Source organism: Loxodonta africana, chromosome 23 (genome assembly GCF_030014295.1).
Source record: "Loxodonta africana isolate mLoxAfr1 chromosome 23, mLoxAfr1.hap2, whole genome shotgun sequence".
Classification (NCBI taxonomy): Eukaryota; Metazoa; Chordata; class Mammalia; order Proboscidea; family Elephantidae; genus Loxodonta; species Loxodonta africana.
The window spans coordinates 58,951,589-58,967,028 of record NC_087364.1 but is presented as its reverse complement, the minus strand read 5'-3'; the positions used below and the strand labels follow the sequence as shown (position 1 = coordinate 58,967,028).

At 35.0% G+C, this 15,440-nt stretch overlaps 1 protein-coding gene across 2 annotated transcripts in view; it reads right to left on the bottom strand.

Moving 5' to 3' along the window:
• Nucleotides 1-15,440, bottom strand: part of SLC25A36 (solute carrier family 25 member 36) — a 61,980-nt gene that overhangs the window by 10,900 nt on the left and 35,640 nt on the right. For both annotated transcript variants that reach the window (XM_010595983.2, XM_023555482.2), the window contains 3 exons: nucleotides 12,176-12,276; nucleotides 3,735-3,801; nucleotides 472-761 (listed from right to left, as the gene is read on the bottom strand). In XM_010595983.2, coding sequence (XP_010594285.1) covers nucleotides 472-761; nucleotides 3,735-3,801; nucleotides 12,176-12,276 — 458 coding nt within the window. The remainder of the gene's footprint in view (nucleotides 1-471; nucleotides 762-3,734; nucleotides 3,802-12,175; nucleotides 12,277-15,440) is intronic.

The following is a 15,440-nucleotide window of genomic DNA, read 5'->3' as shown; positions in this document are numbered from 1 at the left end:
TAGCTATTAATAGGCTAATATAAAATTTAAAGATCAAAATAAGAGATTATTCATACTTATTTGTTGACATGAAGTAATATAAAATCATTTGGTCTTTGGAATTACAGACTTCAACTCGAATTTGGGCTCCACTGCTGAGTAGCTATGTGACCCTTGGGCAAGTTACTTAATTTTAACATCTCAGAAACTTGCCTCAAAGTCACCTAGCTGAGGTAAGTGGCATGGCTGGAATTTGATTAGCTAGCGTCCATGCTCAATCACCAACGTGCTATTTTATAGCACATACTAACCTATTTATGCAGTCTTACGTTAACTTATACAGATTTATTCCCATTATGATGGACGTCCAAGAACAGAATTTGTTCTAGTTGGATTTCAGAAGATTACAATGCTCTAGTAAGTGTGCGGCTGGCTGGGGTAAGGAAACATTTCACACGTACCAGAACACGCTCATACACGCTCAGCTCTTACCGTGTGGATACGCTATACTTGTGGCACAAGTTTTTGAGGTGGCAGCAGCCAACATCATTCCCACAAAATCTGTTGCTTCTCTCACAGACTCTTCATCATCTTCCATCGTTGAAGCAGTTTTATATCCCAGTAGTTTTTGCTTAATATTTTCATAAATAACAAAATGAATAACAGTCTCTGATATGCCAGCATATGAAGCCGACATGCCCCTATAAAATCCTCTCAGTCCATCTGTCCGATACACTTTACGAACACATTCAAAGGCACCCATTCGTTTTTCCCCACGGTTCCTGAAAAGCAAAAAGAAAAATCTTACTAACATAAATACAGACTTTGAAATACAGGTAAATATAGTAGAAATGTGCCACTCTAATAAAGGATAAACCAAAAACCAAACCCAGTGCTGTCGAGTCGATTCCAACTCATAGCGACCCCATAGGACAGAGTAGAACTGCCCCACAGAGTTTTCAAGGAGCGCCTGGTGGATTTGAACTGCCAACCCTTTGGTTAGCAGCCACAGCACTTAACCACACGCCACCAGGGTTTCCCTAATAAAGGATGGCTCTCTCTAAATGATGAAGTGAAATTATAATTTTAAAACATTTAGTATTTTGGATTTCCTATTCTTATGTCCCAAATTTGTCATATAAACAGTTTATTTTACTGAATGCAAAATACACTACACTGAATTCTCAGTTTCTTGTCCTCACTGGAGTTTGTGCTGTGGGGATCAGGTAATCACTCCTTTAGGAAATAGCTCCTGACTGCAGCTGAAGATAAAAACAAAATAAACAACCCCCTCATAGTACATTAAATCCACTTCTAAATAAGCTGAATTTCCTTTGCACTTCATAACATCTAAGAAGAGTGAGTGAGACACCAATGACGGCGATGTTTCCTACAGCAAAGGCTAAGATTAATCTGATTTCTGTACACCTAAGGAACTCCATCAACCCTTCCCAATTAACCCCCCAAAGTGACTAGGTGAATTTATGTCAAATTTCCTACGACTCCTTGAAGGTAATGACAGTATGTTTCATTTTAGTGTCCCTGGTGAACAGTGAATAACAATCTCTGTAGTTATTTGTTGAGTTTTGTGTACCAGAAAATTTCTTCAGTTAGTGCTACCTAAAGGTATAGAATCTGCTCTTAGAGGTTTGTAACTTTATGAGCTCATAAAAACACTACCTTATGCTATGATTACCCCAACAGAATCCTATCTTAAGAAACAGGTTTAACGCTACCAGCAGGAAAACAGAAAATTTATCTATTTATGAATTACAACTAACTTGACTTCTAACATAAAACCACAACTAAAACACCCCACCTGATCACCTACTGATCCTTCCAGTTGTATTACCTAATGATTATCTCAAAAGAAAGCTGTAAGAGCTAGAAGTCTCAAAAGGTGGCTTTTGAGAAAGAATTTCTGGTGGCAGACTAATTACAGCTGGTTGCTTACACAGATCATTCAACCAAACAGGCAATGACTCAATATGCGAAGATAATCATTAGTTAAATTAGCGTCCTTCAATCACTGCTTCACTTACACCTATTACCTCACCCCGTCCCCCGCCGCCCAGCCTAGAAAATTGTCCTGGCCTGTGTTACAACAATAAGTTAAACTAAACTAGTCTTAAAGCCATGCTCTTCCTGGATTCTGTACGAACCAACACTGTCACACGGTGAAGCACACCACTGATACTTCGGAACAGTGTAATGCAGACTGGCCACTCCTGTTTTTTACCCTTTGGAATAAGTCTTATCAAGAGTTCCTGGATGGTGCCAACAGTTAATGTGCTTGGCTGCTAACAGACAGGTTGGAGGTTCAAGTCTACCCAAAAGCACCTCAGAAGAAAGATCTGGTAATCTACTTTGTAAAGCCAGCCACTGAACCCCCCGTGGAACCTGAGAAACGTCATCAACGTCACTGAGCTGCACACACAGCAACTGCTGAGATGGGGTATCTGCTGCTATGTGTGCTGTCGCCACCATGTACAGAGAACCACACGCAGCACAGTCCCACGCCGACACACGCGGGGCTGTCACGAGTCGGAGTCAACTTGGCAGCAACAGGTGCTGAGTCTTGCCTGTCATCCCTCTTCAGATACGGGACTTTTGGAAATAAACTGATTTTTGCTGTGCCATATATATTTTATTAAAATGACTATTCCAGATGCAACAAGAACTAGACATTTCAAGTCTCAAAACAGCACACGGTTCAACAGGATAGAATGTGAAAAACAAATATTTAAGTGGGTATAACATTGTTAATGATTTGTCGGATCAGTTTTTATAGGCTTCAGGATATAACACTACTTCCCAAACCCCAAAATACAAAAACACTGCAGTTTGTTGTGTATATTATTTGCTTAAATAGAAGATTAGGTTACTACTCCATCCTAGACTGAAAGTCTGAATGTTTCAAAACCATCAACATTATTATTACTACTGTACGCTGACAGCATCACATCCCCACTTAAAGGTATTCCCTTTACCCCACCCTCTACAGGCCAACAGGAGCTGAGATGACACGACCCTCAGTTGTACTGCTGCTGGGTCGGCCTTCTCTCAGTTCCCAGAACACATCGAAGGCCCTATATTTCAGGGCCTCTGAGGTTTGCACTGGCTGTCGCCTCTGCTTAAAATGGGCCAGAAAGCCATTCCTTGACTACTCCATGTGAAAGCTGGCCCCCACTGTTCACTACTTTATCTCTAGACCTCGAAGTTCCTGGCATATAGCACAGTATGCACTCAATATAGATTTGCTGAATGAATGAATCTTGCTACCTGTAAAGTGGTCAGAGGTAACGGAAGAAGAATCTACCAATTAATTGAGAGCGAGATACCAGCCAGAACTCTTTGTTACATAAGGTTACTGAATTTGAGCAATGATCCTCAAAGACCCGGTCTAGGCTAGCTGACCATGTGGCTTATCTAGCTGCTGGGAAGACAGTGATAAGCACCCACATAGCAGAAGTATTATTTCTTGGGTTAGGTTAATGTACTTTTTTTAGTTCAAAAATTACAGCACATAAAAAATTTTAACCTGGAAAGTCTCAGATTGCCAATTATTATATCATTTTTGCTTCTGATGGAAGTCCCAAATTTAAAAAATAAATAAAATTAAAAAATCTCAGTGGAGCAAAAGGTAAAAACATGGTTAAATATCTGGCACTGAAATCTCAATGATTACAAAAAATATACAGAAAAAATGAGTTGAAATCAACTTTAACTAATTTGATTTTAATGAATTAACATACCTTGCATCGAGCTGTAACCGAGTCTTTACAAGCCAAATTGGGTTGGTCGCTGTGATCGCACTAAAACCTAAACAAACACGTTTAACAAGAACTCTGGTAAAAATGAAGAACACACTAATGCAAGATTTTTTTTTAATTGTATAAATCTAGATTAAAGACAAAATACATATTTAAACTATTAGCTGATATATGCCTTACATTTTTACTTAACAGATCCATAAAACCATAAACATTTGTGCTTTATTTCCAATCTACGTAAATAAAATTCTCAAATTCTGACTTTAACTAAAAGACTCTTTCAAGAGCAAAATCTGATTATGAACAAAGTCCTCTCCCAAATCATACAGAATACCTTCTGGCCACCCTCTTCCCTCTAAGATGAATTCAGAACCCATTTCTACAGACAGAAGTACAGAAATTTATGTATTCTAGGGCTAAACAGCATGCAAACTCTACAAAAGCTATTTGGGGTCTGATGAAGATCACAAATCACTATATTTAAAATTGTTTCTATATAAATGTATCACCATGTCAATATTTTGATCTTAAATTGGTTGTGTAACAAGGGATTTGTCGTTTGGCCCCGTGAATACTTATATAAATGTACACTTACTCTGTTAAAATAATGGTATCACAAAGATAGGGCTTCTGTGAGGGTTATGAGAATGGATGTATTTTTCATATACTTAGACGTATAGAAAAATTCAAAAGTTGAAAAAAAAGTTACAAAATACAACTTCCCTCTCATTTTTATAGACACTGGGGAGAGAAACGTATAGTAGAACGTAGCTCTAGTTTAAAATTCAAGTACTATATATTAACTATTAAAACAGAAAGGTGGTTAACTTAAAATCGCTCATTCCAGGTAGTAAATTAAGGCTTCTGGAAGAGTATGCTTCTGGGCTCCTGAGTATTATTATTGCTTGTCATCCGCACGTGATGGAAGAATAGCACACAAAATGCAATCTTGGTGACAGGAACTTAGGAAGATTGCTTCATCTACACAACAGGATTTTAATCAACTGCTTTCAAACACTGAAGATCAGCTACACAAACTGAACAGAACTATTCACATCGAGCTACATTTACTCAGCTGGCCTTTAAATTTAATGAGACCTGGCATGCAGAAATGCCGAAGGATCTTAACTGTTTTAATATTTTCTATCAAATACTTATCAGGTGAAGCACATTATTTTTAAAAAGGTGGAATATAATTAGCACATTTACTATAAGTATTTTCAGGAACAAAAATCTTGTGATGCACTTTGAAATATATATATATTTAATATATTGTGCAAAATCAACCATAAACTTTTCTGGGCTTTCAAAGTCAGAATGGTCCTATCTACAAGTGCAAAATAATTTTAACAAACTGTCTACATAGTAGAATGTGGTCTCACAACTTCTTTTTCCTTCTGTGTTAAATAATGAGCTAACTCACATTTTACTTTCTTATCCACTGTTTTCACACTGTGTAGAAATAGCCAGGTGTTACCCAGTGGGATGCTCCAACTTAATCTATTTAGCAAGCAAGCTAAATGTACTTAATAAAAAGAAGTTTGGTTTAATAACTCCTTTAACAATTTTGTAAAGACTACTCTAAAACTCTCACTGCCGTTGAGTCGATTCCGACTCATAGCGACCTTACAGGACAGAGCCCCGTAGCCCCATAGGGTTTCCAAGGAGCTTCCGGTGAACTTAACTGCCAACCTTTTGGTTAGCAGCATTAGCTCTTAACCACTACGCCACCAGGGCTCCCTTGTAAAGATTAGATAGTTTGTATTTCTCTTCAGTGCTTTTAACACTACATACGTAAGTATAACACCCAGAATGGGGCTAACAATTTTGGAAGTATCAGCTGGTACTAAAATAATAAAAATTTAAAGTATTGAAGAGGTTGTTAGGAACATCTTTTACTAAGAGGTTCTTTTCATGCAAATAATTCTTGGTAAAAAGAAAAGAAAAACATAAAACTATCAGATCAGTTTAAATATCTTGTTTGAAAAGAATTTTTCTTGCATGGCTTGGCTTAATTGAAAACAAGGGTAAGATTTTTTTTTTCTTCTTCTGAATCTCATTTTTTAAGTGAAAAAGTCAAACTAAAGGTATTCAAATAGTATTTTGAAACAAATATGCATCAGACATCAATATTCTGGTCAAACTCCAATTTAATTTATTATTTTTTAAATATTGTATTACCTAAATATCTGCAGAGCAAGATTAAGGGTTTATTAATGAAAAGTCACTTAGCAGCACAAACAACACAATGGTCTGCATCACTCCTAATGGTCTTTATTCATCGTTCTGTAGCAATGTTGTGTATTAAATTTTGAAAGTCTAAAACTGGGAATCTTTTTATCAAACTTTTTAAAAAAATGCCTGTCTAGGTACAAATTCTCATTTATTATACATTATTTGAAAAGGTGAGCCCAAACAGTTACTGCTTAGAAGCATCAATTATTTTTAGAATAAAAGTTCTATTTCTAAAAATATAAAACTTAGTACCCAAGTTTCTGTCCATAATACTCTTCAAGTCACAAAATTCTTCAATTAGCCTGAAAAAAACCCCATATATATATACAATTTTAAAATATCACAGTAAATATTTGATGTTACTAGAAATAGTTAAAAATACATCTATAGGTTATAATTTTAAACTATTCCCTGTACATATTAATAAAGACAGGAAGCAAACAACAGGTATTTCTCACTTAACTAAAATTCATTTCCAGGCACAAATGAGCCTAAGGAATAGGTAAGGAAGAGAATGTTATCATCTGATCCCTAGGACTGCTGTTATCAACCGGAGTAAGTGTCCAGTGATGCTATAGTCGTTTTGGCTCAGCTCTCCCAAGAACGAGCTAGCTCTTAATGAAGATACAAGCCTAACTGCCAGCAAACCACTGGATTAGGTAAAGAACCTAGACATAATCCATAGGTTTTTAACTATTAGTCTTTTATCAGTTAAAACTCTAGTCCTCGGGTTTTATGCTATTATGTTCCCTTAACCAAGGATACTTCAGTAAACTAAGTATACACTACTAGGCTAATTAAATCTAGAAAAATATAATCTATTAATTCAAGAACTGAAACAAGGAAAAAAGAAGCAAAACTTTACCATTAACTTAAAATTGTATATGGTAAGGTAATTTGAGGCTGACAAACAGTAAAAATGTCAACGCTAAACTTATATTCCTTCTTCTTTTAAGACAACATACACAAAGATATTAGGAATGCTACCTCCAAAATTTTAAAATTGCCTATTACTTTTTGACACTTTAATTTTGTGACATTTTGACAACACGCTAATTGATATTAATCTTCTGACCACCAAGTTAAACATTAAAACGGACTTAGAGGTATATGAGGGATCCATTTGTACGTTAAGAAGCATTAATTTATTCCGTAATCAGTTAAAACAAAGTGCCAATATACTGGGTCACACTGTTAGTAGAGTGGCTAATATTTTACTATACAGGTTTTAAAATTCTTAGAACTGCAGTTTTCAAAGTTCTGTTTCATTTAAGACTCCATTTAATAATGTGAACCAATTAAAAACCAGATTAACAGAAATTCGGCTTATAGTAAACTTGCTGAAAATGTCTATTTCATTAAGTGAGCGATACCTGCAGTATTGCTAACTTCTTTAAGACCAAGGGCTACCTAACCTCATACAAGAAGTGTATTAAAAGTATTTAAAAACAAAAAACAAAAACTGAATTAAAACTCAACAGCTAAGATCCCATATATTTTTATCCTGCATTTATTTAGAAAGTAATAAGATCAATATTTTTGCAAGAGTGTAGAAAGCCCAGTATTGACAGATACGAGAATGAAAAGCACTGTATTAGATTCTTAAATATGTTATGCTAAGCAAAGAGAACTATGTATTTTTTCTGAAAGCTGTAGGCCGGTATGATACCATTTACAACTGTGTATACTTTAAAATGCTGCTATCAAATTCTTTTGAGGTCAAGCTGGTTATGGCCAAGCTGAAGACCCCAGGCTTTTATTACATGATGACTGGAAAGTACCCCATACTTCTTTCTAGAATGATTTTAAAAAGAGATCAGAATTTAATTTTTATAAAATGCTTGGATAATGCACGCACAAATTCAGGAAATAAAAGTTAATTTCCCGCCTTCTATTAATTCCACAGCTGTTATAAAAACCCAGGGTGTGTTTCTTACACTAGAGGCTGCAAGAGACGCTCAGTTGAGTACTCACGAGGTTTAAGTTAGTCCATATTTCTACAGGAAGTGACCTGCGGATGGGGAGCATGAGATGACACGATCTCACTCTTTTCTCGGGAGAAATGTACAGTAAATGCCTAAAATAGACACAGGCTTTTCTGTATCATAACAACAAGCAGTGACCTCATCAGAAACATGTGTACAAATTGAATCCCATTGGAAGGATTTGAGAAATATTTACTGTGAGATCTAACTTTTTTGAAAATTCTAAGTTTAAAAAAAAAAAGAAAAGGAAAGGAAAATATCAGAATGGGCCACAATTAAAAAAAAAAAAAAAATGCACTGAGTACTGAAAATTCTGCCATCTGCAGCAGTTTCAGAGTCCAAATACTTACCTAAAAGAAGCCCAAATTTGCTTAAAAGAAAAAATGCTAACCTTGTCAAAGGGGACTCTAAGTGCCTTGTTTAGAGGGGATTATTTTTTATGGTATACCATCCCCTATCATTATTACTTACTGTTATCAAAGAGCTAAAAACATAATTCTCTAATCTTTCAATCAGCCTACTCAGCAAATCTGTTTTTTTTTAAAAAAACAAAAAGCCCCTAGCAGAATATTCAAGTAACTTCCTTTTGTAATGATTTGTCATTTTACTGTAAAACAAACGATGTTTCTACAGTGGCACCTGTCACCTTTGGCACTACGGACAGTAATAACGCACACCATACTTATGGAATATTTTAGGTTATTTTGTATTTAATTTCTTGTGTTCTACAAAAGAAAAACAGGAAGAATGTTTACATACAAACACACAAAACATCTGTCCAACCATTCATCTGGCTGAATGAACTGCCATGGACAAATTAAATATTGTTTAGAAATATTTTAGATATGCAAGACAAAATTTCTATTCAATGAATAAAAACTTAAATCTCTGATTATAAACTTTATGTCAAATAGAAAATTATATCTTGAAAAATAACAGCATATGGCATAACCAAATAAAACCTAGTAGGTGTAGAAAATGTTAACAATTATATTATTGGAATTAAAAAAAAAACTGAGTAACTGAATATATAATGTTAAACAATTAAGAAAAAAATTCAGCAATATATAAAAATAATAAAAATCATTTCCTTTAAATACATATTGTATATAAAAATATATACATGCCTGATAAAAACTTTTGAAAATTGGGAATTACTATCAAGAAAGAATAAACCTAGTATTGGTTTTTGAATATACATCTGCGTCTCGATGTATAAGAAAGGATATGGAGGCTCTTTTATTATCTATGCAGTGCAGGAGTTAAGAGAGAGAGTCAGAATAAAAAACTAGTTTGAATTCTGATTCTTCTATTAGCTGTATGGCTTGGTAAAAGTCATCTAAAATTTCCGATGCTCTATTATCTTATGTATAAACTGAAACTGTAATATTTACTCCTTAGTTAACAACAGTCTTGTAGAATTAGATGACTTTTTGGAAATAGTAGTATGTACATATTATTGGCATGTAGAATAAACCCACAAAAAATGGTAAAAAAAAAAAAAAAGGGGGGGGGACATGCCAGTTATTTAGACAAAAACACAGAGGCACAAAACAAAAACCCTCAATAGCTAAGGTATACTTAGTCTGACAGAGGTCATATGTAGGGGGAAAAAGGGAAGTAAAATATAAAAGAAGCCAACATTGCTTAATTTCATTAAATATCCTCACAACTTGAACACTTTTTAATGCATGAAAATTTATAGCTTTATTTTAGAGGCTTACACATTCTTGCAGTATTTTTTGAAATGGTACACTAAATGAAAAAAAGACCCACTTTAAATAAACTGCACTTTAATTAAAAAAAAAAAAAAAAGCCTTTGTATCTATAGTAAACATTTGGATTCATAGATAAAATGCAACATGAAACTGATTTGAGAGGCTATTCGACGCTTTAATACGTATACAATAGTGTGGCAAAATTTTACAAGTGATATTGTTAATGGCCATCTATTTTAGTGCATTTTTGATACTGAAGTGACAAGGTTAGCATTTTTTTTTTTTGAACAGCCAGTTAAAAATTGATTTTTCACATTTGACTACCTCTAAGCACTTTATACCCCCAAATAATTCATATTAGAAGACCTCTAAAAATGGTCATGAAGAAAAACCAGAGAAAACTGGTCTAGATTATTTCAAGAATGACGAGGGCAAAAGGCTGCCTTAATGAGTGTGCATGGGACCACTGAGTTTCAACCACGTAGTTATGTAAAATAACTGTAAAGCTGAACGTTAATGCTCATGAACAGTGCAAGGAAGCTCTCAGAAAAATGGAACTGCAAACAAATGGAAGAAGTATTTTCAAATTACAAAATAAACATACGGTACAATAATCTTTGAACAAGTATATCAGTTTACCAAAATTCAAGGAATTTACATTGAGAAATAGTATCAGTGTATAGATAAAAAATAGAGAAACCATGAACTAGCTTTTGTACACATTTGAGAAAAGAGAGCAAAATGAAAATTCTACTAAAATTCTTTGCAATGTGACACAAAAATCCCAATACATTCTGACGAGATATTCTAACGAAAAAAGACGTTCCAGGAAGGAATTAAGGTATTCGGAACTCTCAATGTATGACTATCCTCAGCTTAAAATAACTGCTCACCTAGTTTCTTGATATTGATTCTTTCAAAACACAAAGCTTAACATTTCTTTGTAATTTTCTGGTGTTAAAAAAATACAAGCACTGGTAATTCAGAAATCTATTCTTAAAGAAACTAACACAGTGGTTAGAGTTTTCACTGGTTACCAACTTCTACCTCAGACCCTTCTCCAATTTGTAGGGGAAAAATTACATCTATTCATACTCAATGTCTGTAAAAAGCATGTCAAAAATAATAATTCTAGTTGTAGCTAGATAATCTCTGTGGTACCAAATTAAAGAACTAATTCTCAAAATCCATATTATGTAGGCCAACCCATTCATTTTATAGATAAGGCAATGAAAGTTCACATAAACTATATAACTGGTCCAAGACATTCTCACTGGTTAATTTCACTACCTTGACCTTCAAGGCTGCCCCTTCCAGCTTTAAATGTCAATGATTCAGTCAACAATTACTAAGTATAAAAAGCTCTGAAAACATTTTCTAAGGTATATGCCAGATGTATATGCTAAGGCCTATCAACCTTTCAGAAATTAGTATTTCAAACTTACACTTAGCTCGTTAAGTATGTGGTTCGAATTGATCCAATTTATTTCTAAACAGAAAATGGTTAACAGTTTAATGCACTCATTATTAAGCATATAACTAACACTCAATTTATTGATCAAAAAGAGACAATTAATTAAATCAGTTATAGTTTGCTTTATAAAGTCATAGCATAATTTGAGAATGGGAGATATGGTTAAATAAAGCAATAAATACCAGAAAACTGGAGAGAAGTTTCTTTTGAGAACCAAAGTTCATGGCTTTGTCTAACATGCATGGCAGCAAATGATTCTAGAACCAAACTGATCAAACCAAGCTCCCAGAGTTTACCTTTAAGGAACTGGAATCACAGAGACTAAAGACTAGTTGTTTTAGTTCTAAATCATATATACTCATTAATTATGCTGGAAGTGTTGCTGGAGACACTCCCACAGCAAGCATGTACACGTAGCCAGTGCCTACATTTCAAGTGCTATCTAATGTGATTTATGTGCAATGTCTCAAGGTGTCACAAATTCAGACTATAAACATATTTTTAAAAAATACACATAGAACAGTAACTCTGAGCTATCAATAATACACCATTTATGAAAATTTCAGCACTTGAGCACAGGACAAAATGAATACTTTCCCAAGAACTGCCGGCATATTTCAGACAGAAGCCAAAACATGCAGCAAAAAAGAAAAGGGTACTAACAGAAACTGAGAAGTGTAAATTACAGCTCTATAACTTACAGTGTAATTATTGTTAGATTTTCAAAACTGTTAAGAGATCACTACGTATTCAGTGGACTACACAAGGCAAAAGAAATACTGTATCACCTGTATCCTATCACTTAAACTCCTTATTTAAAAAAATGCCAATTGACAACAGGTTTTTACACACTTGATCAAATGTATTTTTATACTAATGAATGTAAAAATCATTTTTTACAGACGCTAACCAATGAAAGACACATTAATCATCTTAACTGTTCAATGTAAATTCATAATTCAATATTAACTATCTGTTTCAGAGTTTTTTCTTTTTAATATACATTCATACCTGCCATTGCTGCTGAAATCATGTGTACCTGGGTAGAATCAGGATCAAATACACCGTTCAACGTTTCCTTGCAGTTTGAATAAGCAGCAAAGTATATTGCTCTAAAACAAAGGTTTAAATTTTATCAATTAAGCATGTTGATAAACATGTAAGTTGATTCATAATTTTAGAGTGGAGATAAAATATGTCAAACAGTAACAAAGCCTAAAAACATAATCTAAGCCTTGGATGCATTTTTTCCGTGAAGACCCTGATGTACTTTTTGTATTACTCATTAAAAAAAGAAACACTCAAAGCTCCTAGCATCCTCAAACAGAGCCCTTCTACCAAAATACTGTGACAACTAGTAGCAATTGACTAAAACAAATTTGTAAGAGTCTGATGATTGGAAAACACATAAATTAGCTCATTCTATAGGCTAAGGATAAATTACATACATATAACTGAATTTAGTAAACGGGGTACGAGCACTTAAATTTATACATACACACACATTTTGGGGGGAGGGGGTACTGCTAATCCAATTGATCAAAGTAAAAATAACTACTGGCAGGAAAAAACCTCCAGGAGTTCTTATTTTTTAAAAAAATCAACCCTTTATGTATTAGAAAGAAGGAGGCGGGGGGGGGTGGGGAAGAAAAAAGAAAGAGAAATGGTTAGATTAATTCTGGAAGTATTATGTTAAACAAGTTTGAGACATGGTATATTCTAATCTATACTACACACCCTGTAGTCCAGAGTACCTTTCCAAAGATAAGGAAACCCTGGTGACCTTAGAGCTACAGCTGCTAACCAAAAGGTCAGCAGTTCGAATCCACCAGGTGCTCCTTGAAAACCCTATGGGGCAGTTCTACTCTGTCCTGTAGGGTTGCTGTAAGTTGCAATCGACTTGACGACAACAGGTTGGGTTTGGTTTACATAGATAAAACACTTCCAACCATGGAAATCAGCACCATCGGGTCAGGTTAAGTTTTGCAACACTTGTAAATATTCAATTAAATTTGTAAATATTTCCCCTGTCAATTTATTGACTATGACTTGTTGCATTCTCACTATCTTCCTCACTGTTTAGCTTTCCCCTGCACTGAATTATCTGCTTGATGTATGAAATATCCTGTATTTCTCAACAAATCTGATCATCTGTTCAATAAGGGGCAGAGTAGACAAACAATTATAAATGGGGAAAGTTTCACTGTTGTGCTTTTAAAAGTGTGATGCCAAAGACTGAAGAGGAATAAACGACACATTCCTAGAAATCGATAAGAAAAAAGACAAACATTCTAAAGAGAAAATGGGCAAGGAACACTGTTGCTGTTAGGTGTCACTGAGTTGGTTCTGATTCATGTGATCCCAAGTAAAAGAGAACGAAAACATTGCCTGGTCCTGCACCATCCTCATAATCATTGCTATCTTTGAGCCCATCGTTGCAGCCACTGTGTAAATTCATCTCATTGAGGGTCTTCCTCTTTTTCACTGATCCTCTACTTTACCAAGAATGATGTCTTTCTCCAAGGACAGGTCCTTACTAAAAACATGTTCAAAGTATGTGAGATGAAGTCTCACCATCCTCCCTTACTTCTAAGGAGCATTCTGGTTGTACTTCTTCCGAGAAAGATTTGTTCTTTTGGCAGTCCATGGTATATTCAATTTTCTTCACCAACATCATAATTCAAAAGTATCAATTCTTCTTGGGTCTTCCTTATTTGTTGTCCAGCTTTCACATGCATGCGAGGTGATTGAAAATACCATGGCTTGGGTCAGGCGCACCTTAGTCCTTAAGGCGACATCTTTCCTTTTTAATGCTTTAAAAGATTTTCCAATACAACGCATCATTTGATTTCTTGACTACTGCTTCCATGGGCGTTCATTATGGATCCAACTAAAATGAAATCCTCGACAACTTTAATACTTTCTCCATTTGTCATGATGTTGCTTACTGGTCCAATTGTGAGGATTTTTTTTTTTTTTTACATTGAGGTATAACCCACACTGAAGGCTGTGGTCTTTGACCTTCATTAGCAAGTGCTTCAAGTCCTCTTCACTTTCAGCAAGCAAGTTTGTGTCATCTGCACATCTCAGGTTGTCAATGAGTATTCCTCCAACCCTAATGCTGCCTTCTTTTTCATGTAGTCCAGTAATGAATATATATAGGCAATTCACAGGACTGATATCAAATGGGCAATAACTACATAAAAGAGTGCATAACTGCGCCAAAATTAAACAAATGTGTTAAAACAGTTAAAAGTCATTTTAGTTAATTTGCAAACATTAAAAAGATGGCTAATAGCATTGGTAAAGATGTGGCTAAAGAGCAACTAATTCATTACTTGGGAATAAAAATACGTTAAGTTTTCTTGGAAGGCAACTGATCAATCTTCATTAATTTTAAATGTGCATGCATCATTTTGCCACTAGGTAACCATCCCCAAGAAACGTACTTAAGCATTCAAAGCTATCGGTACAATTATGTTAACAGAACCATGGTCTTTCACACCAAAAAATCTGGAAATAATCTAAATGTGTACTAATGCTTATCAGTACTTACTACAATTAAAGAAAAAACAAACCCTACATATCTTCAAAAAAAAACTTCAAGACAAATTAGGTGAAATATTTAATGATTCAATTTATGTAAATAACAATGTTTTTATGCACATGTTCTTGTCGTTAGGTGCTGCTGAGTTGTTTCTGACTCATAGCGACCCTATGCACAACAGAAAGACCCTGCCCCACCCTCACATCATTGCTATGCTTGAGCTCACTGTTGTACCCACCATGTGTCAATTTATAGTGTTGAGGATCTTCCTGTCTTTTACTGACCCTCTACTTCACCAAGTATGTCCTTCTCCAAGGACTGCACCCTCCCGATAACATGTCCAATGTATGTGAGACAAAGTCTCGCCATCCTTGCCTCTGAGGAGCGCTCTGGCTGTACTTCTTCCAGGACAGATTTGTTCGTTCTTCTGGCAGCCCATGGTATATATTCAGTATTCTTCACCAACACCATAATTCAAAGATGTCAATTCTTTGGTCTTCCTTATTCATCATCCAGCTTTTGCATGCATACAAGGCAACTGAAAATACCACGGCTTAGGTCAGGTGCACTTTAGTCCTTAAAGTGACATATTTCCTTTTTAAGGCTTTAAGGAGGTTTTTCGCAGCAGATTTGCCCAATGCAATACATCATTTGACTTCTTGACTGTGGCTTCCATGGGCACTGACTGTAGATCCAAGTAAAATGAAATCTTTGACAACTTCAATCTTC